This window comes from Panthera leo, chromosome D1 (assembly GCF_018350215.1).
Source record: "Panthera leo isolate Ple1 chromosome D1, P.leo_Ple1_pat1.1, whole genome shotgun sequence".
NCBI classification, from domain to species: domain Eukaryota; kingdom Metazoa; phylum Chordata; class Mammalia; order Carnivora; family Felidae; genus Panthera; species Panthera leo.
In genome coordinates this window covers 1,290,092-1,316,336 of record NC_056688.1, presented here as the reverse complement: position 1 = coordinate 1,316,336, position 26,245 = coordinate 1,290,092, and the positions used below count along the sequence as shown (strand labels likewise).

At 45.7% G+C, this 26,245-nt stretch overlaps 1 protein-coding gene across 1 annotated transcript in view; it reads left to right on the top strand.

Annotated features, from left to right (window-relative positions):
• The window catches only part of MMP20 (matrix metallopeptidase 20), a 50,779-nt gene that overhangs the window by 12,584 nt on the left and 11,950 nt on the right, over positions 1–26,245 (top strand). Inside the window, exons 4-8 of the mRNA XM_042905661.1 lie at positions 997–1,122; positions 1,887–2,048; positions 4,667–4,808; positions 15,824–15,960; positions 17,441–17,597. Coding sequence (XP_042761595.1) covers positions 997–1,122; positions 1,887–2,048; positions 4,667–4,808; positions 15,824–15,960; positions 17,441–17,597 — 724 coding nt within the window. The remainder of the gene's footprint in view (positions 1–996; positions 1,123–1,886; positions 2,049–4,666; positions 4,809–15,823; positions 15,961–17,440; positions 17,598–26,245) is intronic.

Below are 26,245 nucleotides of genomic sequence, written 5' to 3'. Positions count from 1 at the left end.
TTGTGGGGGAGGGGGTTTGCTGCTGCCCCGTCCACACGTTATGGGGTCCCCAGGCCTCCACCCTGCTCACCCCAGTAAGGAGTGGACGCATAACCTTGCACGGGGAGCCCTGTCCAGAGCCGCGTGTCTAGTGGGCAGATTAAGGAAAGGCCGCGAAATTCCTTCCCTTTGTTGGCTTCCAAGCAGCAGGGGGACCAAGTGTCCTGCCCTTTCTAAGGGCCCCTGAGACTTCAAGTCTCCATCTGAAGTTTAACCTGCTGTCCTGGGGTGGGCGCGCCCAGAAGCCAGGAGAGAGGAGGTCAGCAGGCCCCGGTGTGAGCCCTCCAAGGTGGCCCTGGGTGTGGCCGGGTGCGCGGTGGCTCCCATTCCTCCTGGACAGCAGGGCCACCGTGGCCACGTGGCTCAGGCCGCCTTTGGAGACCGCTTCTCTCTTGATCGTGCAAGCCTGCGCTCTTTCCCGTGAAACACAGGCTGGGTGGGGGCCGTGCTGCCATGTAACAGGGTCCTCGGAGCTCACAGTCTGAGGTCCCCGCACTGTGCTGAGCCCCTCGAACCGCACACCAGAGCTTTGTTTTGTTGGATTTTAACAAAACAAGATATTCCCGCTAAAATCCTCAAAACCCATGAACGTAGCTTTACAACATTGCCTCATTTTGTTCTTCCTCCTTTTTAAATTAAAAACTGTCAGTGAGGGGCGCCTGGGCACCTCAGTTGGTTAAGTATCTGACTTCGGCTCAGGTCATGATGTCACGGCTCGTGAGTTTGAGCCCCACATCAGGCTCTGTGCTGACAGTTCAGAGCATGGAGCCTGCTTTGGATTCTCTGTCTCCCTCTCTCTCTGCCCCTCCCCTGCTCATGTTCTGTCTCTCTCTAAATAAATAAATAAACTTAAAAAAATCTGTAAAAACAGTATTGTCTGTTCCCTGTAATGTGAAATATGCTTCGAAAATCGTCCGCAAGACTAACTTCTGTTGACCTCTCTCCCCAACTGTCTAGACCACGGGGACTCCTATCCGTTCGATGGGCCTCGAGGGACCCTAGCCCATGCATTTGCACCTGGAGAAGGTCTGGGAGGGGACACACATTTCGACAATGCCGAGAAGTGGACTATGGGAATGAATGGTATATATGCACAATTGACCATAACCTGGAAACTATTGTACCTTCTTCTGGGCCTCCACCATGAAACCTTGAGGTCAACGTCCCAGGCCACCCTTAAAGTAGGGGGGCTGGCTAGGAAAAACAAGTAAGCCAAAAATCCACAAGGGAACACCATAAGGGGAACGCCCCACCCCCAAGTGTGCCGTAGACTCTCCCGAGCCCTGCTCAAAGCGAGGGGTGTCGAGGACACACAACCCTCCCTCCACAGCACTCTGCACAGCACTTACAGTCTCTCACTCGTGCTGGCAAGCAGGCTGTGCTCAGAAAGGACCTGAGGGTCGTACTCTCCTAACAAGTGTGCTGGGGATGGGTGGAAAGGTTCCAGAATGTGATGCCTGTCATTGGAAGTCTTCCTCGGGAAGTGTGTGTGGATGACAAGGGGTGGAGGCTGTCACAGCAGGGAACTTACCCCAAAGTCGTGGCCAAATCTAGATCTCATTGTCGCCATGAGCTCTAACTGGGCCCTTCTCCACCCATCGACTGAGTGTCGCTGACAAGGAGCCAAATGGACCGAATCACATTTCCATCCTTTCCCAGTCCGAAGCCCCGTCCAGCTGAGGGGGAAACATAGGTAACGTCAGCAAAGCTCAGCACTAGAATAACCTGGTTATGAAAGGCAAATGGTTTCCTACTAGGATTTGGGTATAAATTCTCCTGTAAAGACAGAAGGCCCTAACAATAAATCCCCACATTGATGCTGTATTTTTCTGTCTCGCACTGTGTAGGTTTCAACTTATTCACCGTAGCTGCTCACGAATTTGGCCACGCACTGGGCCTGGCGCATTCCACAGACCCATCGGCACTGATGTACCCAACCTATAAGTACCAGCACCCCTACGGATTCCACCTGCCCAAGGACGATGTGAAAGGGATCCAGGCACTGTATGGTACAGTCACTCCACTTCTCTACTAACCCTGAGAGTCACAGGCTTTCAGCCTCCAACTTAGAGAAAGTGTACTTTGCCAGGAGTTACCTGCAGGGGTAAAGATCAAGCGGGGGACCACAGCCCCCACTGTGGCCTTTTATGAGGAGCTTATCTACCAGATAAGAACATGGCTTTCTTTTCTAAGATGTGTAATTAAATTCTACACCTTTCCTCCAGGGCACTTGGTCCCTCAACAGCCATAGAAAATATAATCAATTGTCTTTTGGCGGGGGAGGTTTTGCGAGGGTGAGGGTCAGAATTTAGATATTGGGAGAGGATGGGTATATTTTACAGTTTCCTATATATGGTTCTGACCCATCTGCAGATAATTGTTCTGATCTTCCTAAAAATGTCAGGGAGGATGACGACTGCATTCCTAGTGGCGTAGATAACCCACAGGCTCACGTCGCTCCTCCTATCACCCCATCCTCATGACCAGCCTGCTTAGAGTGTTAAGTGTTTTCCTCACTGGACAGCTGAGAAAGTGGAGGCTCAAGACAGTAGGTACCCCGAGATAATCAAAATTATCCCATGGCTTACCATTCTTTGAAAGGTAATAAGGAATTATTAAAAACTCTAGACCTAGTCTTCCTTAAGAGAAAGATCCACAAGGCCCTGAGAAGGAATCTTGGAAGTCTTAGACCTTGACACTTTTGCTTTCATGTTTTATCCCAGAAAACTCTGGGCCACTGACTGTCCCCTAAACCCGGAGGGTGGTTACTCCGCCGTAAATTGCCAAAGCCTGTCTGCATCCTCCCAGCCTAGAAAAGGGCCCGGAGAGCCCAGATCCCTCTTACAAGGTGTTGGCCAAGCCACCCGGCAGTTCAGGCAGGAGCACACTCTTTCGCAGTCAGATGGCATCTGACTCTTGGGAGACCGATCTTCTCCAAAGAAGTGCTCAGTCCGCTCTGCCCGCTGCTCCTCCCGGGAGAGATAGGAACTAATAGCGTGAACGTCTCCACTGTACAAACTTGGCTGCAGAGCACCGAGTGCAGGCCTCCAATGTGAAGCGACCCCCCTGGGCCACTGAGCCCAACGATTTGCCTGCCCTCTACAGATCCTTCCGTACTGGAAGGTCACCACCATTCTGATGGCCGTGGTCCCTGGGCCAGGGGCTGAGGCATGTATTTGGACATGGCCAGTCCTGCACCGGTGAACAAAATATAAAAGCATGGTTTTATCTCTCTTGGCGCATACACATCACCCAGCCCTGACTACCTGTCATCTCCCACCCCTCCCAGGGTGCTTGGCTCACAGTACCTGTTCACTAGCACATTTCTGACCTGACCACCTTCCAGTTTCTAATAGTTTCCCAAAGCCTCACCCAGCCCCGATCTTCACCCCATCGCTGACCCTACACCCTAGATCTTACCCATCTCTTTCTCTCATGGGTCCTCTGTCTCTGACCCTCACCTCTGTTGACCACGGGGCTCGATCAGGAGCAGGCACCTGCCAGGGCCAGTGAGTGGCCCAGGCAGCCCCTGCTCATTTCCTGTAGATAGCAGACAGCCCTCGGGAGCACAGAGGAGGAGTGAAAACTCACCAGCAGGCCTCCCAAGGAGCAGGATCCACCAGAAGCTGCCTTTAAGTAGTGCCCACCTCAGTGTAGTGTGTTGGCACTGGAATTCGGTCTTTCCTGGGTGCCTGCCAAAGGCTTATGCACAGCAAGATGCCCAGAAGCAGATGTGCACGACCTGAAAACACACAAGAAAATGACCACGTCTCTTAGAACAAAGAATTTAATTACAAAGAAATAATCAGGGGCGCTTGGGGGGCTCAGTCAGTTAAGAATTCAACTCTTGATTTCGGCTCAGGTCATGATCTCACGGTTCGTGAATTCAAGCTCCATGTCGGGCTCCACTCTGATAGTGCAGAGCCTGCATGGGATTCTCTCTCTCTCCCTCTCTCTCTCTCTCTGCCCCTCCCCCGCTTGCTCTCTCTTTCTCCAAATAAATAAACTTAATTTAAAAAAAAAAAGTGGGGTGCCTGGGTGGCTCAGTCGGTTAAGCGGCCGACTTTGGCTCAGGTCATGATCTCGCGGTCCGTGAGTTTGAGCCCCACGTCGGGCTCTGTGCTGACAGCTCAGAACCTGGAGCCTATTTCAGATTCTGTGTCTCCCTCTCTGTGACCCTCCCCCATTCATGCTCTGTCTCTCTCTATCTCAAAAATAAATAAACATTAAAAATAAATAAATAAATTAATTAATTAAAAAAAAAAGAAAGAATCAGTGGCAACTTTTAAAAGACACCTCTAATCTGGGACTCCTGCAGCTGCGATCTCTCTAACACTTACTACGCGCCAATGTGTCAGGTGCTTTACAGATATTCCTTCTCACAAAACCCTCTGCTCCCTCTCGTTTCACTAACGAAAGAACAGAGGCGTGGAGGGGTTAAGTGATAGGCACGATTTTCACACAACTCAGCAACTAGCACAGCCAGGATTCAAACCCGGGTCTGCCCGCCACCAGCAGCCACGCACCTCCTCACCTCGTCCTGTACCGACAAAGAGCGTCTCTGGAGTGCGAGTGGACAGACTCTAGATTCCTGGTACCGTGCTGACCAACTCACTTTGAATCCTAGGACCCCGGAAAACATTCCCGGGAAAGCCCACCGTGCCGCACGCCCCACCTCAAAGTCCATCCACCCCCGACCCCTGTGACTCCAGCTCGTCCTTTGATGCCGTGACGATGCTTGGGAAGGAGCTCCTGTTCTTCAGGGACCGGTAAGCCCCAGACGTGCCACCAAGTCCTCCCAGGCCTCAGCTCCACGCGTCAGTCACTCTAGAAGTGCTCGTTGCCGCCACAAGGGAGGACCGTGCAGAGATGCCGTCCTGTGTGGCGGTAGGGTGGGAGGCGGGGGTCTCCGGGGAGATCGAGAGCTGCCAAAGCACCATTTGTGCAGCACCCACCATGCTCTTGGTGCTGGGCGCAGAGTTTTCCGTATACGTAAGGTACTTCTGACCCTCTTCGTGGCGAAGTAGAGATTAGAAGCCCCAATTTACAGATGAAGAAAGAAACTCAAAGAGAACGAGGCACTTTTCTGAGCTAACAGTTTCACTAAGCGTCTGAATTAGAGCACTAGCCCAGATTGATCTGATGTCTCTTCTGTCTGAGAGCGCATAGGATATGCTCAAAAAATATTCAGTAATGGGGGTGGATAGATAGCCAGGTGGACAGACAAGTGGATGGACAGACAGGTGGGTGGGTGGGTGGATGGAAGGATGATCAGAGGGATGGGTAGACGGGTGGGAAAACTGCAAAGACGGCCCTCTTGTGAAAACCCTCTTTCTCGGTGCCCCTTGACTTTTCCACTGTCAGCTAGAGGTCAGACAGTGTAGAGAAGGCAGGAATATTGATGGATTTTAGCTACACCACAGCTGTTGCTCCTGAAGAACACCCTGAGGTTTGAGTTTCTAGTACTGTTGCCTTAGGACTGTTCCGTTTGGACTTATTAGCAGAAGCGTTTGCAGTTCTGTGAGTTGTAAAGGTGGTGAGGCCGAGCTGGTATTTAAATGCGATGGCGTAGGAGTAATTTATGACATAATTTGTGATGCTGGAGAAGCTGGGATTGTTAGTGTGGACGCTGTAGGGATCGCTGCCTTTACAGCTGTGGGAGGTGATAGTGGGGGTTCTGGTTGGTCTTTATTTATTAGTGTTTTTATTGGCATGGACATCACTCAGGGAACTTAAATAGAGTAAGTTTAAGATTTGTATAATAAGGAAAGAGGAAATAAAATTTGAAAACAATGATACTCAAAAATTCAAAGCTGTTGGGTTTGAAACTCATGTAGAAGTTTTACTAGAAGACAGGAAATGGTTGGTGGTAATATTTTTTCTACTTAAAGTACATCTAATAATATCGTTGTGAGTTTTCTGTTGGTTGAAAGAGTGATGAATGGTGAGAGGCAGTGGTTATCCTCGGGAAAAAACCGCAAGGAAGTTGGCAAACGTATGCAGGGTGAAGGAGAATTAAGTTTCCCATTTTGTGTTACAAGGTCATATTCAAGTGCCAGAATGAAAGCTGGGGCGGTTCTGCCAAGGACTGTCCATTCCAGTAGGCGTTGGTGGCGTTCACATAGGAGATGACAATTCTGGTCACCGGTTCTGATGCGGGGGGGGTTTCCCCACCACCCAGCAATTCTCTGACACCAGCTGTGTGTCCTACAATTCAACTCCATTCTGACACCATGTACCTGGAAATAACATCGGATGAGTCCACAGGTTGAGGGCTCTGTCCACTTCAGATGCCACTTCTGCCCCACCGGCTGTGAATCACGGGTTCCTGTGACCCTCCTTGAGTGTGGCTGCCGTACTAGAGCAGCTTTACTCTACTAGACTAAGTTTATTATAAAAGGATAGAACTCAGGAACGGCCGGAGGGAGAGGTGCCGAGACCAGTGTATGGGGAAAGAGTGCAGACCTTCCCTGCCCTCCCTGGATGCACCACTCTCCCCACAGCTGCACATCTACATGTTCAGCAGCCCAGAAAATCCCCAAAACCCCCTCCTTTGGGGGTTTTATGGAGGCTTTAATCACAGAGGCATGACTGATTAAATCGCTAGCCATTGGCCACAGATCCAAGGCCCATCCCTCCCCCCACCCCAAGATGGGGGTGAGGTGGGTGTTGGGATTGAAAGCTCTAATCCTCTAATTGCCTGGCCATTTCCTCAGGCAACTAGCCCCCAGCCAGAGGTGCGGTCCAAAAGTCACCTCGTTAACATAACAAAAGACACCTTCATTGCTCTCCTCACCGGAAATTCCAAAGCAGCTCCGTGCCAGGAACCAGGAGGGAGACCAAATACATACTTGCTATTATAAATCACAAAATCACGGATGTATTAGTGGTTTTGATCATTCTTCTGTGGCCGAGAAGTCTGTAAGGAAAGGCATACCTGTGGGGTTGGTCTTCAAATAACAAGGAGGTTGTAGAAAGGGGTCAAGCTTCAAGCCACCTACTTTTTGGACATCCTTGTTCGTTGTTTAACTGATCAATAATAGACCCACAGCATATGAATAACATGCAGTTGAAAAATGCATGTGTGCAGATGTGAAGGAACATCTGTGAAGGCTGTGTCTGATGGTTAATATCAATAATGACCATGATTAAGCCTAACCGGCTTGAGGTAATTTGGGGTGTCATTTCTAATGTCATTTTGGGTGAAAGCCCCGATTGCCGTAAACAGCGTGGTGATAGCAGCTAGACCGAGTGCTCATGTTTGAAGAGCTGTATCGTTTTCTGCCGTTGGGTAGAAGCGAATTAATAAAGAGACACCCGTTCGAACAAAGTAAAGCTGAGACCGCAGTAGGTCTTTCGTGACTGAGGGAGGCCAGGGGTGGGGGCCAAACTGGACTCACCAGTTGCAGTCGAACAAAGTACGTTTAGTGGAATCCGATCATGACTAAGGTGAAATATACAAATTTGCTGGAAATTTCCTAAGTTTACGTTAGGTGGTCCCTTTTGTCTTGGGGCTCTGGCCTCGCAGGGAGCTGGGGGACTTGTGTCCGTGACGCTGATTACTGTGGTCGCTTCTTTTCTTGGAGGGAAAGAGAGACCCACCAACGCTCACCCCGCTCCCCGCTTTACCGGGGACAGAATCCATTCACAGCGGAACAGGCCGAGGTAGCTGAGGCATAAGCATGTCTGAATACGTTTTTATTCCTTTTCTTCACTGAAAAAGTGTTCATGGAGCCCTTATGGGGGCCCAGGCACCACTGTAGTGGCTGGAGGTATGAAGAAAGATAAGTACTCGCCCTGCCTTTGCACACCTAGATTCCATAAGGGAGAAAGACATTCACAAACACTGCCATCATCGTCCGTGCTCACACAACCTCTCCGTGCACGTTAGGAGAGACAGCAAGCTCTCTGGGGTCTAGTTTTATAAGGGTACAGTCACGTCAGACTAGGGCTCCACCCTCAGGGGCTCGTCTAACCCGGTCACCCCCGACGTGTCCCGTTGGGTGGTTATCACCGCACCATCACACTGGGGGCTATGCTTCAATAAGTCAGTTTGGGGGTAGGGAGCGGGACACATTCAGCCCATAACAGAGTAATCACATTTTTAAACATGTTGTATATCCTTCCAGATTTTTTTCCAGATAGAGAGAGAGAGAGATACTAAAAATGGGAGGGAATCAGGGATGTCCACAAAGATGGGATTTTATTAGATGATCTAATCTATAAACCTTTTGTACTCAACAGTATCTCATTTTTCCATGCCACTGAGTTTTGTCATCTTTTTTATATATATACAAACATTACTCCAGTGAAGAGATACATCATCATGTATTTAACCAATCCCATACTTAGAAACATCTCAATTCTTTCTCACTTTTAAAAATTAGCAACCGCTTGAACTCAGTCTTCCACAGTGGGTGGGCGTCAGGGGCAGATTGGAGCAGAGCCCAAGTTTTAGTGACTGGTGGACTTGGTGTAGATTCTGGCAGTGTCTCTTACTGATCAGGTAACCTCGATCAGAAAGAGCACCAACACCACGGGCAGTCAGTAATGACAGATGATATATTTCGGAAGGGGAATCTGAAAATCTGTGTCGTGGATTAAGGCTTAGGAACAACTTGAAGGCTTCTTATTATTATTATTAGCTTTTAATGATTTTTATCGATACTTATTGATTATAGACTTTTTATTATTACCAAAAAGTAAAGCAAACAGAATTGGTGGGCTTTGAGCCAGGAGGGCCAGGCGTGTGGCGGGAGGGGCCTGGGTGTGGGGAGGGGCGGGGCTGTGCTGGTGGGGTCAGACAAGGGCAGGTGGCCCTGGCCCCCCCCCCTCCCCCCCCCCCCCCCCCCCCCCCCCCGAGGAAGAGATGAGATGCTGGTTGTAGAGTCTCACCGAAGTCAAAGACATTACGCCCTTAGGTACAATTGTAAGTGTTTTCTTTAAAAAAGCAAAAACGTGTTTCAAAACCCTCAATTGATCAAACCATGATGTTTAGCAATTGCTAACAACTATTTGATAGGGTGTCGTCATAAATCCTGGGAGTGGTAACAGAATGCGAAGGGAGGCCTGGGTGCAGGAGACACTGAGAAATGGGTGGGTCAAGGGACAGGAATGCTCAGTCATCACCCCCCTCGTGTTGGGGGGTGGGGCCAGCAAGCCCAAAGGTTGAGGAAGTACCCGAGGCAGGGAGTAGGAGTGGTCCCTTTCCAAGCTGTCTGGGGGCCCTGAACCTCTCCTCCTCCTCTTTGGGACGGGTCGCTCGGACATCACAGGACATCACAGGGACCCCCATGAGCGCGGCACTTACAGTGATGAGCACTCTGTTATCAGGTCCTTACGATGGCCAGTGAGGTATGAATGATGGTTCCCTTTTCACAAGACTCTGAAAAGCCACAAGAGCACAGAGCTGGGGACCGGCCACCTTGTGAGCAGCCAGAGCCCTCACCCCCACCGCTGACTCCCTGCCTCCCTAGGTGCCATCTGGAGCTCGAATCCCATGGCTGCAGCTCTGATCCCCTCCTGGTTGTCACCTAAAGTCCCTAAGTGCTTGCTAAGCTTGGACAAAGAACAGAGAATTCTTTCAAGGCACGGCAGGCCATTGTTCTCCCCCAGCCCAGGGTTCCCCAATAATCCATGGAGGAGACAATTCAAACCGTGGACGTCATAACCACACAGTGTGCAATGCAGAGCTTTTCACGGTCACCGTGAGACGGTTGCACACTCTCGCGGTGTCTACAGGTCCATTGGAACATTCCAGCGTTCTGTTTGAAGAGACTGGGCTTCGACTATACTAAGGTGAACGTCATAAATACATACGACTTACATACAAGTGTATGCCCATGTTTAATTCACACACGTTTATTCTTTATGGTGGACGGCAGAATATTAAGGCTTTCCCACATCTCCTCAGGCAATTAGGGAAGAGAAGGGGCCAAAATTGTAGTTGTGTCTCTCAGACTGTTGCAGGTTTTATCCAATTTAATGTTACCGATAAAACCAAGACTATCCCAGCCGGCAATAGACCTCACAAGAGGAATAGCATTTTGCTTATGGAATAAGCCTGAGGCTTGACTGTGTCCACATCCTTCGTGTTGGAGGTGAGAAAGGTGGGCCCCATCTGTCTGGCAGCCCAGAAGACCCTCCTGCCAGCCGGGTCTTCTCACTCCTGGTCCAGAGTCCATCTTGTCCCTCACACAGAAAACTGGCCATGCAGGGGACCTCCCAAGGGAAGCACTCGACGTGAATGCCGTCTAGCCTTCTGACCCAAATGCGCTGGAGTGTGCAGGGAAAGGGCGTGAGGGCCTTCATCTACCACAAGGAGAAGAAAGTCCTTAGACCATGGAGGTATGTGGAAAATGTTTGAGGGGCTTGTCTGCATTCTGTTTTATTCTCAAAACACAATTCTTTATTAAGGATATCCGTCCCTCACTAATGGCTGCATCCTGAACAATGTTACGCATCTTAGATCATCACGCAGAGGAAAACATTCCCATCAGGCTACGCAAGGAAATGCAGAGGATGTATGAAGGGGCATCCTGAAGGGAGTCGCCTGCATGACCTGGCTCATTCAGTGAGGAGATAGTGGAAGAGAAGAGTCAAAGACAGCAGACAGGAAAACCACAATCTGTGAGAAACACTCGGTGTTAGATGTCCACAGTGATGGTGATGGTGATCTAGTTTTACAGAAGCTGGTGCTCAGGGGAGCACTCACAGTGGCCCCGTGGGTCCTCCCATGTGGACGAGGCAGCGGAGGATCTGAAAATGAACCCTAATAATAACATCTGATGTTCCATGATCACCTACACTGCGCTGTGCTAAGCATTTTCCAGATGCTTACTCATGTATGCACAGTGTTCTTTTCCCCAGCTGGAATTTTAAACCTACTGGACATCAGAGACAGAAACCCTTCATGGAACCTCAAATAAATGAAGGAAAAGAGGATTCCCCGCCCCCCTGGCCCCCCACCAAACGTGATCAATGGTGGAAAAGGATGCTGAGCCCATCAGACTGAGGACTGAAGAAAAGAGATAGGCTGGCCAGGATGAGGGGTGTCATTTCAGCGGAGGAGTGAGGAAGGAATCCAGGTCCTGGGGAGCAAAAGAACAAAAGTTGGGGGGCATGTGGAAACGGTAGATACGGGTCGTTCACCTGAGAGTCTTGTTGGTAGCAGAGAGAGGTAAATTAATGGCTGGGTCAGGCAGCAGGGTCCAATGTGGGAAAATAACCAGACATGGTAGAAGGCATGACAAGGAGCCAGTGGAGAAACGTAAGTGCGAAGCTCCTGGGGAAGGAGGGACAATAAACTAGAACTTTCTATGTCTGGCATCCCCCAGGACTCCGTGGCTTTGAGCCCAGCCTGCACACCTGAAGGCTCCCTGGCAATGTGTTTTTTCTGGGTGTGAGATTGCATCATGGAAAGGGAGCGGGAGGCAGTGTATTTACTTGGACTGATTCTCCATTGTGTATTCAAGAATTCCAACAAAGGGGCGGAAGGTAGAGTAGGAGCCCGGATTCCTTGTCCCTTCCGAATACCCTCCTGGCTGAGGATGAGCCTTGACAGCTTCACAGGTTCTGGCTGATAAATATGGACGCCCAGGCTCCTCAGAGGGGTATAAACAAGCTAAGGACCCCACGCTCTGCTCTGGCCGTTTTTAAGCACTGTCTACATACGGGTCTTCAATTTTATAAGCTGTGTCTTCCTTGGGCTCCAGGAGATGAGCGACGACTGTTTTATTTCTTGGCGTCTATCTGGTTAGTGGAACCCCCAAAATGAGTGGCCTGTCAGCCAATGATGTGATAGTTTGGACTTCAGAGCTTCCAATGACAAAAATTTCACAACGGCGAGACAGATTTAGAAAGAAACTTAGCTCTACTAACTTCAAGGTTACCTATCACCAATCAGTACGTTTGCAGGGTGGAAACATGTCTTCCTACGGTATCTACAAATTATTGTAAGAGTAGTCGAGAGCTTCTAAAACACTTCTCTGTGCATTATCTCAATCGATCCTCTGAAGTATCGGCACAGATAGCATGATATCTCACTTTTATTTGACAGGAAATTGAGTCTCAAAAAATTGAGTGACACACATGAGGTCACACATCTCCCCAAGCTCCCTTGCTCCTGTCACAAGGCCACACAGCCCCATCTCCATGGGACGTAAGCAGAAATTAGACCAAAAGCATCAAAAACATAGAAGAAAGATCCTTCTTCCCCCTGAAACTAGGGAGCAGGATTAGAGAGAAGAAGGGTCAAGGAGGACAGAGGGTCGAAGTCAAGGAAAAGTAAAGGTCCCCATTCGGCTCATGCTGAGTTACTCTGACAGTCGGACAGTGAGGAGGTGGAGGCCTCTCCTGAGATGAGAGGTGAGAGACAGAGAGACGGACAGGCTCAGCCCACACTAGTGGGGAGTGAAGACGATTGGTACAACCAAGAAAGAACAAAAGTTCAGCAAATGTGGAGCAAGTGCCCTGGTGTTCGGGGGCTAGAAAGATGGATAAGCCATGACCCGGCCCCAGGTGAACGCCAGGTGAAGGTTGTGGGTAAACGAATCTCAGACTTGGTGAATTAGCTGCTGTTCTTTAGGAAAAGGGAATAAAAATTTCAGAGACTATGAAAGTTGGTGATCTCTTTAGCGCCTCTCCATCCCTGGCACCGATTTATGAAGTCAGCAAATATTTACTGAGCCCTGACCACGTGCCAGGCACGGCACTGGCTCCAGGGAACCAAGAGATAAACAGTGCAGCTAAATGTATGATCAGCAGATCTATCCTGTCAGTAAGTCCCATTGTCCTGCCCCTCTTATCAAAGATCAGATTACAGACTATCGATAGGGTGTTTACCTATTTCCACTGCCAGTTACAATACATCCTCCAGCTGGCCTTGTCCAAGAAGTACGTGGATTGTCTTTCTTTTTGCTTAGATTTTAAACCCATTGACAGATGAATCCGGAGATTATTTGCTGTACTCGGTGGGAGAGCGTTGTCAATTTTCATTCATTTATTATTGTCATCAATAGCTCCAACTTTGTGGATCCTCTGAGTATGGGTTCTGTTGCTTCACTACCCACCATTAGCGTCCTGAAAATGTTCATGATTACAGATTATTCTGGGACTCGCGCTGTTTTACGTAAGTGATGGATAGTATTTATTTCTACCTTATGTGTCCAGTTTACGCATTACAATACGTTGTGACAGTGTTTCAACCAGGATTTCGTAACTTGGGCACTACTGATGTTTGACCAGGTAGCTCTTGGTTGGCTGGGCTGTTCATGGATGGTTGGATGTTTAGTGGCATCCGTGGTCTCCACCCATTACACCCAATAGTACTGACCATCCCCAGGTACAACAAGCAAACTTGTCCCCAAGCATTGCCAAATGTCTCTGGGGGCGCAAGATCGTTCTTGGTTTAGAATGCCGACTTTCCTTCGATCTGGTCCTCACAATACCTGCAGTATCTGAAGTCAAGGTGTTTTTACAAAGGAATTTTAGATTCTACCACGTGTGATAAGTTCTGACAGTACGTTTTCTCCTGATCACTACATTTTCCTCCCTCTCCTCCTGAGTCGTTCGGGACATCTGTGTCCCTACTGCACCTGAGAAGGAGGCTTAAGTTTGCCGAAAGTCACCTGTTGACTTTTAAATGAAAATTAATGGAAATATTTCCCAGCTTTATAGTGCCCAAGGAGAAAGAGGTAGGAATTTGTCTGAGCCTTGTCAGAGACCCGATGCAGGTGGTGACTCATCCCCAGAGGATATGTCTGCTCCTCTCTGCCTGCTCTCCTCACCTCCTCTTCCCCAGCATTCTCATCCCTGCAGCGCATGCTCGCTCGGTGCCTCGGTCAGCATCTAGCACCGTGACATGAACAGTCAGCATTTCAGAACTACATATTGAATTAAGTGAAAAACACTTGATTTTTTGGATTTCTCATCAGGTTTTTATTAACAAAAGTCAGACGACAGACTATGAACTTGACCTTTTTGTTTTCATTACCCAAATCTTCTGGGTTCCCAAACCTGCCCTCCTGTCCTGGTGGTGGAGAGAGAGAAGGGAAGGGGGTCCCTCTTGCCTTCAGACAAGGATAGCTCTGATTGGACGAGGCACCAGGTTATGAACAGAGGAAACCTGAGATCTGGGGCTGGGAGTGATCATGTGGAGGAGATCAGTGTGAGATGAAAATCAAGACAGCTCTGTCTGCCGCTAACCACCAGATGACCTCTGGGCCCACCAGCCTTCCTGGGTCTTGGTGTTTCATCTGTTAATACATGTTCTAGGTAAGACTGTGATGTGAAGGGCGTGGATGGCGGGGGGCGGGGGGGGCCTACGTGGATGCCTGCCACCCTGGGGTGCCCAATTGGTGGGTGGGTAGCAACTAGGCACATAATAATTTTTAGGATGCACAGTATCTAGCTGTTTGGCACTTTACAGTTGGTAATACACTTTCCAATCACTATCTCGTTACCCTCGTAATGACCTCATGGGACAGGCCAGGTATCAGTAGTTGTATCTAAGAGATGATAGGACTGAGCTTAGAGATGCCTGTCAGAGTTAGAACCCAAGCCCATGTCTTCTAAAACACGATGTGCTTTTCCTTCTGCATCATGATGCTACTTAGGAAACATGAACACATGTCTCTTGTAATAAAGCTCTTTTAAATTTCAACATCAGCTTACACCACCTCCCCTGGGACACTTTCACCACAACGCTGAATGCGACGGAACTTCCGTCCTGTGGGGCACGCGCTGTGCTCCCAGGGCGTCCTGAACTTGACTCTGCAGCACAACTACCCGGTTGTAATTATGGTCATAACCGCCTAATCACCTACCTGTCTGAATTATACTTGCCTAGTTACATACCCGTCTGGAGAACTGTAGCTCCTTGGGGGCTAGGCCTGGGTCTGTTCAGTGCTTCATCATTGGTATCTGCCACAGTCCCTGCCAATAGGCGCTCGCTGTATCTGTTAAATTAACTGAACACGAAAACCCAACGTAAGATTGAGGAGTTCCTACCCTAACTACCCAGAAAATTAAATGTCAAAACTTTATCACAGTTTCACTCTCGGTAAATAATTTTATGTATAGATTCTAGTTTCTACAGAGTCAAGTAAGCTCTTCATATTTTGTAAAAATGACTTTCACCTCCAAAATTCAAAATGGACCACATTTATATTGACAGTTTCAGCCCAATGCCCTTGTGGTACTACCATGGTTTTATGGAAACAATATTGGAAGAGTTGTTAAACCTCGCATTAATTTGTGCGTGCCAGATTTTCTGTTAACAAGCCATCAGCTTCAAGGATATGAACACTTTGAATAGCTAAGTATATCAGCAGTATAATTGATCACGGTTAATGTTCTTGCTGGTTAATGGTTCTGGCAGGAATAATTCGCATCTCCTAACCACAAAGTTTTGGTTCGTTTGTAATATTCATAATGTTAACCTGGATTGAATTTTCTTTTTGTGAGATCTTCATTTTTAAAAGATCAGAGTAGGAAAGGGACATGTGTACCAAGAGATAGTTCCAACGGAAGGTGCACAGCTTAAATGTGTAAAATCACCAGTAAAAGGGGATTGCAGAGATGCTAAAAGAACAAAAGGGAACAAAAAAGAACAAAAAGGGAGAAGAGCTATTTACCAAGGTCAAAAAACGGATGTTCTCTTTGCAAACAAGGCAAGGGTGAGAGGCATTTAGAAATGGCCTCTGATGTGTGGCTGGCAGTACGTTTCAGTCCGAGTCCCATTTAAGATCAACCTCAACTTGATGTCTTGTCCACTGGCCAACAGGATTTTCTGGCGTCGTCAGGTGCACATGATGGCAGGGATCCGGCCCAGCACCATTACCAGCTCCTTCCCCCAGCTTATGTCCAACGTGGACGCAGCTTATGAAGTGGCCGAGAGGGGCACCGCCTACTTCTTCAAAGGTACTCGACAGACCCCCGAAGGGAAGACACGGCAGGGGGCAGGGCCCGGAATGCTGGGATATCTGGTGTGGTCAGCCTCTGTCCCGTGATCATGGAGCGTGTTCCAGTCACACCTTCTCAGGTTGGGTGGGAGATGCCACTCTGCCATTACAACAATGGCAAGAATGGCAATGACTGTCAGAGCCAGGACTTTACCCGAGACAGGCACCGTGCTAAGTGACAGCACCCCCGGGGGCTACAGACCTGGCTCCTGCCCCGCAGAGTGGCACATCCCACTGAGATCCTCCAGTGAACAGAAGCCAACACAGAACCCCGTGTGAGGACAGCACCCTTGCTATGTGCCCTGCGGGAGGCAGCTGGGCATGGAAGGACCCCTGTGGTTTTAGGAGGTGGGCATGCACAGTGTCACTCCCTGGCTCCAGCCCTTTCCTGTTTGCGTGACTCTGGCCAATTCTCTTCATGATTCGCTTCGCACAGTGATTATAGGAACACCAACCTTGGAGATGCGACAATGGCTAGCCAGTGGACGTTACCCAGTTAGGGACAACTGTCACTTTTAGCTCCTTTTTCTTGATGCCGAGGTTAGGTAAAGACGGAAGGCTGGTGCCAGCCTAAGAATCACAGCACTGGCATGTCCCACACCCGTCCTCTCCCATGCACGCGTACGAGACCTAAATGAGATTTTACACATGGAAAGTGTCTTGAAAAAATTAATGTGTTCGGGGCGCCTGGGTGGCGCAGTCGGTTAAGCCTCCGACTTCAGCCAGGTCACGATCTCGCGGTCCGTGAGTTCGAGCCCCGCGTCAGGCTCTGGGCCGATGGCTCGGAGCCTGGAGCCTGTTTCCAATTCTGTGTCTCCCTCTCTCTCTGCCCCTCCCCCATTCATGCTCTGTCTCTCTCTGTCCCAAAAAATAAATAAAAAACGTTGAAAAAAAAAAAATTTAAAAAAAAAAAAAAAAAGAAAAAAAAGAAAAAATTAATGTGTTAAATGTAAGACACAATTGTATCAATGTTATTGCTTTCTTAAGGTATCACTTGAGATTTTTGCCTCAAGAGTAGTTTTAATTGAATAAAATCTTCTATATTGGGTAATAGCCACAGTGACTATCCCATAAACCACTCCCGTCGTGACCGTGCATAGAAATCCTCATGAATGAAATGCCTTACTGAGTGGCACAGAATTTTTGTAAACTTTTTTCATATATAAATTTTTTAAGGTTTATTTTTGTTTTTGTTTTTTGTTTTTTTGTTTTGTTTTTTTTTTTTTTTTTTTTGATAGAGCTCACAAGCAGAGAGGGGCGGGCAGAGAAAAGGAGAGAGAATCCCAAACATGCTCTGCACCATCAGCACAGAGCCCCATTTGGGGGTCAGACTCACCAACTGTGAGATCACGACCTGAGCCAAGCTCAAGAGTCTGACGCTCAATCGACTGTGCCGTTCAGGTGCCCAGAGTTTTTGTAAACTTAATTTCTGTTTTCAGGCCCCCACTACTGGGTAACAAGAGGATTCCAGATGCAAGGTCCTCCTCGCACTATTTATGACTTTGGCTTCCCAAGGTATGTACAGCGAATAGATGCTGCCGTCTACCTCAAGGATGTGCAGAAGACCCTTTTCTTTGTCGGAGACGAATACTACAGGTATGGCTCTTCTCCTTTTGATTTTCCAGATGCATTCAATGAGAAGGGAAAATCCTTCAGCAAAAAGAATGCAAAGCAAGTTAGCAAAAGGCCGTGGGCTCCTCTTGGCCCCTGGGGTGCCATTTACTCATGGTGGACACTGTCTCAAAGATACAAACTATCCAAATGAGTGAAACATTCATTCAGTAATCCCATTACATGTTCTCTAGCACATGAAACACACTCATGTTTCAATGCACTGGATCTCCAGTGGGTGCAGCTTCCCCAAATACATGGCTACCCGCAGGGAGTGCCTGGGGGTAGAACTGACTCCCTGGATGTGGGTACCAGTGTATCCCAGAATACACTGTGATTTTGTGCAGAATGGATGTGGTCATGACTGTGGGGCTCTTCGAAGGAAAGTTCTGCTGAAAGGAAAAGCACTATTGCTAAGTTCTTTCATGCAACCCAGACCATGAAGGCTCTTCCTATCCGTAGTGGATCACATAGGATAGCCCTGTCCCACCTGCAGGGGTCTTTATAAGCAGACTGAGCAAGGCGCCATCTGTCGACCAATCCCTGCACATGGGGCCACACCTCTTCCCACCTGCTGGGATCCTGTCCTTAACTGACTGGAGTTGAAGGCAGAGCACACTCTGCCTCTACTCCCCACTCTCAGTTCCGAATTGCCTGTTCATCCAAACTTCAGAAGAGGGAACTGAGAAAACCAGATTCTAAGCAGTTGACTGTGCTAAATACATCAGGTCCATGAAGGATCTGTTGGTAAGTGGGAGAGTACCCAACTTGGGCCCAAGTGTTTTCATCTTTATGTCACGTAACTATTTTTAGGTTTTTATTTTAACTCCCGTTGGTTAACGTACAGTGTGATATTAGTTTCGTGTGTAGACTATAGTGATTCCACACGTCACCGGGGCTCATTACAACAGGTGCCCTCCTTAACCCCCATCATCTATTTCCCCCATTCCCCACCTACCTCCCCTCTGTAACCATCATTGTGTTCTCTAGTTAAGAGTCTGTTTCTTGCTTTGTCTCTATTTATTTTTCCCCTTTGACCCTATGTTTCTCAAATTATACATACAAATGAAATCATATGGTATTTGTTTTTCTCTGACTTATTTCACTTCATTTCTCTAGCTCCACCCACGTTCTTGCAAATGTCAAGATTTCATTCTTTTTGATGGTTGAGTAATATACCATTCTATATATACACCAGCTTCTTGATCCATTTATCAGTCACTGGACATAAGGGCTCTCTCCACAGTTTGGGTGTTGATGATAATGCTGCTAGAGACATGGCGGGGGTGGGACCTGTATCCCTTCGAATTAGTATTTTTGTATCCTTTGGATAAATATCTAGTAGTGCAATTGCTGGGGCGTAGGGTGTTCTATTTTTAACTTTTTGAGGAACATCCATACTGTTTTTGCAGGGTGGCGGCCCCAGTTTGCATTCCCACCAGCAGCGCAAAAGGGATCCCTTTTCTACACATCCTCACCAACATCCATTGTGTCCCGAGTTGTTAATTTTAGCCATTCTGACAGGTGTGAGGTGGTATCTCATTGTAGTTTTGACTTAAATTCCCCTGATTATCAGTGATGTTGAGCATATTTTCATGTGTCTGTTGGCCATCTGTGTATCTTTTTGGAAAAAATGCCTATTCAAGTCTTCTGCCCATTTTTAATTGGATATCTGTTTTGGGGGTATTGAGTTTTATAAGTTATTTATAGATTTTGGAGACTAACCTTTTATCAGATATGTCATTGGCAAATATCTTCTCCCATTCTGTATGTTACCTTTTAGTTTTGTGGATTGTTTCCTTCACTGTGCAGAAGGCTTTCATCTTGGTGAGGTCCCAATAGTTCATTTTTGCTTTTGTTTCCTTTGCCTTTGGCAACATGTCTAGTAAGAAGTTGCCATGGCAGAGGTCAAAGAAGTTACTACCTGTGTTCTCCTCTAGGATTTTGGTGGTTTCTTGTCTTACACTTAGGTATTTCATCCATTTTGAATTTATTTTTGTGTATGGTGTAAGAAAGTGGTCCAGATTAATTCTTCTGCACATTGCTGCCCAGTTTTCCCAGTACCGCTTGTCGAAGAGACTTTTTTCCATTATATATTCTTTTCTGCTTTGTTAAAGACTAGTTGAGCATATAGTTGTGGGTTCATTTCTGTGTTTTCTATTCTGTTCTATTGATCTATGTGTCTGGTTTTGTGCCAGTACCATACCGTCTTGATGACTGTAGCTTTGTAATATAGCTTGAAGTCCGGAATTATGATGCCTCTAGTTTTGCTTTAACTTTTTTTGAGGTTGCTTTGGCTATGCAGGATCTTTGTGGTTCCATACAAATTTAGGATAGTTTGTTCTAGTTCTGTAAAACATGCTCTTGGTATTTGGATAGGGATTGCATTAAATGGGTAGATTTCTTTGGGTAGTATAGACATTTTAACAATATTTGTTCTTCTAATCCTGATCATGGAATGTCTTTCCATTTCTTTGTGGCCTCTTCAGTTTCTTTCATCAATGTTTATAGTTTGCAGAGTACAGATATTTCACCTTTTTGGTAAATTTCTTCCTAGGTATCTTATTGTTTTGGATGCTGTTGTAAATGGGATTGATGCCTTAATTTCTTTTTCTGCGGCTTTATGATGACTGTATAAAAACGTAACAGATTACTGTTGATTTTATATCCAGCTACTTTTCTGAATTCATTTATCATTTCTAGCAGTTTTTTGGTGGAGTCTTTCAGATTTTCTTTTTTTTTTTTTAATTTAAATTCAAGTTAGTTGACATACAGTATAGTCTTAGCTTCAGGAGTAGAACCCAGTGATTCATCTCTTACATATGATACCCAGTGCTCATCCCCAAAAGTGCCCTCCTTAATGCCCATCATTCATCTAACCCATCCCCCCACCAATCTCCCTCCATCAACTCTCAGTTTGTTCTCTGTACTTAAGTGACTCTTATGGTCTGCCTCCCTCTCTCTTTTCATCTTATTTTTCCTTCCCTTCCCCTATGTTCCGCTGTTGCATTTAACAAATTCTGCATGTGAGTGAAATCATATGATATTTATCTTTCTCTGACTTACTTTACTTAGCATGATACACTCTAGTTGCATCCACATTGTTGCAAATGGCAAGATTTCATTATTTTTCATCTCTCAGTAGTATTCCATTGTATATATATACCACATCTTCTTTATTCATCAGTCCATGGGCATTTGGGCTCTTTCCATAATTTGGCTATTGTTGAAAGTGCTGCTATAAACATTGGGGTGTGTGTGCCCCTTCGAATGATCATTTTTGTATCTTTTGGATAAATTCCTCATAATGCAATTTCTGGGTCATAGGGTGGTTCTATTTTTAATTTTTTGAGGAAACCTCCCTACTGTTTTCCACAGTGACAGGACCAGTTTGCATTCCCACCAACAGTGCCAAAGGGTTTCCCTTTCTCTGAAACCTCACCAACATCTGTTGTTTCCAGAGTTGTTAACTTTAGCCATTCTGATAGGTGAGAGGTAGTATCTCATTGTGGTTTTGATTTGTATTTAACTGATGATGAATGATGTTGAGCATCTTTTCATGTGTCTGTTAGCCATCTGGATGTCTTCTTTGGAAAAGTGTCTATTCATGTTTTCTGCCCATTTGTTCCTTGGCTTATTTGTTTTTTGGGTGTTGAGTTTGGTAAGTTCTTTATAGATTTTGGATACTAACCCTTTATCCAATAAGTCATTTGCAAATATCTATTCCCATTCTGTTGATTGCCTTTTAGTTTAGTTGATTGTTTCCTTTGCAGTGCAGAAGCTTTTTATCTTGATGAGGTCCCAATAGTTCATTTTTGCTTTTGTTTCCCTTGCCTCTGGAAACATATCAAGTAAGAAGCTGCTGCAGCCAAGGTCAAAGGGGTTGCTGCCTGTGTTCCCCTCTAGGATTTTGATGGTTTCCTGTCTCACATTTAGGTCGGGTTTTCTATATAGAGTATCAGATAATCTGCAAATAGTGAAAGTTTGACTTCTTCCTTGCCTATCTGGATGCCTTTTATTTTTTTGTTGATAAATTGCTGTGGCTAAGACGTCCAGTACTATGTTAAATAACAGTGGTAAGAGTGGACATTCCTATCTTTTTTTTTAATGTATTCATTTATTGTTTCTGAGAAAGAGAGTCACAGAGAGTGAGCACATAGAAGTGGGGAGGTGCCAAGACAGAGAGGGAGACACAGAATCAGAAGCAGACTCCGGGCTCTGAGCTGTCAGCACAGAGCCCGACATGAGACTCAAACTCACAAACCATGAGATCATGACCTGAGCTGAAATTGGATGCTTAACCAACTGAGTCACCCAGGCATCCCATCTATCTTCCCGACTGTAGAGGAAAAGCTCTTAGTTTTTCCCCACTGAGGATGACATTAGCTGTGGGTTTTTTATATATGTCCTTTATTATGCTGAGCTCTGTTCCTTCTATATCTACTTTGTGGAAGGTTTTTATCGTGAATGAATGTTGTACTTTTTCAAGTGCTTTTTCTGCATCTATGGAAATGATCATATTGTTCTTATCCTTTCTTTTATTAATGTGATGTATCACATTGATTGATTTGTGAATATTGAACCACTCTTACAACTCGGAAATAAATCCCATCTGATCATGGTGAATGATTTTTTTTTAACGTATTATTGGATTCGATTTCCTAGTATCTTGTTGAGAATGTTTACATCCATGTTCATCAGGGATATTGGGCTGTAGTTCTCTTTTTTAGTGGAGTCTTGTCTGGTTTTGGTGTCAGGGTAATGCTGGCCACATAGAATTAATTTGGAAGTTTTCCTTCCTCTTCTACTTTTTGGAATAATATGAGAAGAATAGGTATTAACTGTTCTTTAAATGTTTGGTAGAATTGGCCTGTGAAGCCATCTGATCCTGGACTTTTATTTGTTGAGACTGTTTTGATTACTCATTCAATTTCTTCACTGCTTTTTGGTCTTTTCAAGTTTTCTATTTCTTCCTGTTTTAGTTTTGTATGTTTCTAGGAATTTATCCATTTCTTCCAGGTTGTCCAATTTGTTGGCATATAGTTTTTCATAATATTCTAAAATTGTAATTGTTTGTATTTCTGTGGTGTTGGTTGTTAGTTTTCCTCTGTCATTTGTGATTTTATTTATTTATTCTTTCTCTCTCTCTCTCTCAATAAGTGTGGCTAGGAGGTTTATCAAATTTCATTAATATTTTCAAAGAACCAGCTCCTGGTTTCATTGATCTGTTCTATTGTCATTTGTTTGTTTGTTTGTTTCTATCTCATTTATTTCTCCTCTAATTTTTATTATTTGCTTCCTTCTACTGGTTTTAGGTTTTGTTCATTGTTCTCTTTCTAGCTCCTTTAGGTGTAAGGTTAGGTTGTGTATTTGAGATTTTTCTTGCTTCTTGAGATGGGCCTGTAAACTTCCCTTTCACTTTTGCTGTATCCCAAAGGTTTTGGACCATTGTGTTTTCATTTTTATTTGTTTCCATGTATTTTTTTATTTCTTCTTTTGATTTCCTGGTTGACTTACTCATTGCTTAACAGTATGTTATTTAACCTCCATATATTTGTGGTGTTTGCAAATTTTTTTCTTGTGATTGACTTCTAGCTTCAGAGCAGTGTTGTCAGAAAGGTGCATGGTATGACTTAAATCTTCTTGTATTTGTTGAAGTCTGTTTTGTGACTTAATATGTGATCTATTCTGGAGAATGCTCCATGCACACTCAAAAAGAATCTGTATTCTGCTGTTTCAGGATGGAATGTTCTGAATATATCTGTTAAGTCCATCTGGTCCAGTGTGTCATTCAAGGCCATTGTTTCCTTCTTGGTTTTCTGTTTAGATGATCTGTCCATTGGTGTAAGTGGGGTGTTGAAGTCCCCTACTATTGTGGTATTGTTATCAATGAGTTTCTTTATGTTTGTTACTGTTTTATATACGTGGGTTCTCCTATGTTGGGTGCATAAATATTTACAATTATTAGATCTTTTTGTTGGATAGACCCCTTAATAATGATATAATGCCCTTCTTCGACTCTTGTTCCAGTCTTTGTTTTAAAGTCTAATTTGTCTGGGGCGCCTGGGTGGCGCAGTCGGTTAAGCGTCCGACTTCAGCCAGGTCACGATCTCGCGGTCTGTGAGTTCGAGCCCCGCGTCAGGCTCTGGGCTGATGGCTCGGAGCCTGGAGCCTGTTTCCGATTCTGTGTCTCCCTCTCTCTCTGCCCCTCCCCCGTTCATGCTCTGTCTCTCTCTGTCCCAAAAATAAATAAAAAAACGTTGAAAAAAAATTAAAAAAAAAAAAAAAAAAAAGTCTAATTTGTCTGATGTAAGTATTATGACCCTGACTTTCTTTTGGATCCATTAGCATGATACATGATTCTCCATCTCCTCACTTTCAGTCTGCAGGTGCCTTTATGACTAAATGAGTTTGTTGTAGGCAGAAGGGTCTTGTTTTTTTCTCCATTCTGACACCCAATGCCTTTTGGTTGGAGCATTTAGTCCATTTACATTCAAGGTAATTATTGATAAATATGACTTTCTTGTCATTTTATTACTTGTTTTGTGCTTGTTTCTGGAGCTTTTCTCTGGTGTTTTCTTGTCTTTGTCACTTCCATGTGTTGCTGATTTTCTTTAACAATATATTTCAGTTTCATTCTCTGTCTTCTTATGTGCGTATTAGTGACTTTTGATCTATGGTTACTATTAGGTATGTATATAACATCCTCTGCAAATAGCATTTCTGTACTAGGTTGATGGTCACTTGAGTTTGAACCCATTCTTCACTCGTCTCCTCCCCATGGTTTAGATGTATGTTTTTGTATTTTCTACCCTTTCTTTGTGATTTCCTTGGCTGATTTTTTAACAGAAATATTTTTAGTGCTTTTGTGTTTTCTGCCTTTATACTGTCACTTTTGGTGTCTCCTTTCCACCCAAAGTGTCCCCTTTAATATTTCTTACAGGGCAGGTGAAGTGGTCGTGAGCTCCTTTAGTTTTTGTTTGTCTGAGAAACTCTTCAACTCTCCTTCTATTCTGAATCATAGCTGTGCTGGCATATCACCTACTCTTGATAACCATTTCTAGGCATAAAGGAAATTTTTAAATACGTTTTTGGCTTCTTCCATCTGACTGATAGCTTCTCCAAATTGGAGCCAAGAAAGTAATATAACTGGAGAACAGATCTGTTTTGTGAGAAGGGAATTTTATTTTAGAAATGAGTGCCAAACAAATGTAGACCTGCTGACTCCAGGCCACTGAGAGCCCTGGGATCACTGCTCAGAGCATCATGCGTTGTCCTGACCCGTCACTTCCAGTCCAGTGATTAAACCAAGAAGCCAGAGATCTTTCTTTCGGAACTTCCTTTCTGAAATCCTGATCGTAATTCATTTATTAAGTCTCTGGTACCTGCCGGGCAGATTCCCCCAGGTCCTCATTTAAAATAAAGTGGCTGTAATCACAGTGCTGACATACTGGAAGATAGATATTGAGAAACCCAACTCCCATTGCAGATTTTCCAAGAATGAGATTGGAAATGCATGTAGAAGCCTGTGTGTGGGAGTGTGAGGGCATTTGTGTTAATTCAGTTAATTTCTCAAACATTGCTCACAGCCCGAATTTCACTTGGGAGATTATCCACTCTTCCATTATTTCAATTCTCCATTCATTGCCTAGTCTTTGAACTAATCTACCATCTACCGGCAAAGCATGCACCTCCAGCCAGGCGGAACTGAGGTTTAACAGCTAACACAAGAGGCTTGCTGAGAGGTTTTTAATTCTCTGAGAATGTAAGGTTGGGGAGGAAGGGTGTCTCTGATTATAATGATGCCTGATTCCCCCCTGAGGAAAGCACAGTGCACCTTTCCAACTAGGCTTCTGTGAGTGTCTATTAAGGAAAAGTCTTAGTAATCTGGATAAAACAGATTCATTAAAAAGTTGGTCTAGGGGTTTAACTCAAATGTCAAAGACCCGTTTTGGTATTATGGGAAGGAAACCCAGCAGGCACTTTTAAAATTAACCTTCCAAGGCTGGGGCACCTGGGTGGCTCAGTCGGTTAAGCGTCTGACTCGTGATTTCGGCTCAGGTCATGATCTCGCGGTTCCTGAGATCAAGATGCACAGTGGGCTGTGCGCTGACAGTGAGGAGCCTGGTTGGGATTCTCTCTCTCCCTCTCTCTTTGCCCCTCCCCTGCATGCAGTCTCTCCTCTCTCACAAAATAAATAGTTAAAAAATAATAATACAAGAAAATTACCCTTCCGAGGTTATTTAGAGTATCAAGTGAACAGTGCATGGAGACACCTAGACTGAGCCTGGCACATAGTAGCTGTTCAAATAGAGTAACTTTTCAGTAACTGTAGGAACTTACATGGTGCCTAACAACTGCTTAAAAACTTGTGATGATTAACAAATGATTGTTGAAACCTCAGCAGTTCTCTGAGCAGCACTCCAATCAGAGAGCTGGTCACAGGGAAGTTCCTTTCACCAATGAGTCTTCTGTGTCACATGCTCCAACACACCTGGTTTCTGCACCAAAGAACAAGACAAACAACCTGGACTTACAGCTCAGAAGTCGAGCAAAGGCTGTCGTTAGCTACTCCATTAACAAACTCTCCCACCCTGAACTCCGCACCCCTGGTTTAGCAGAGCCTCAGATGT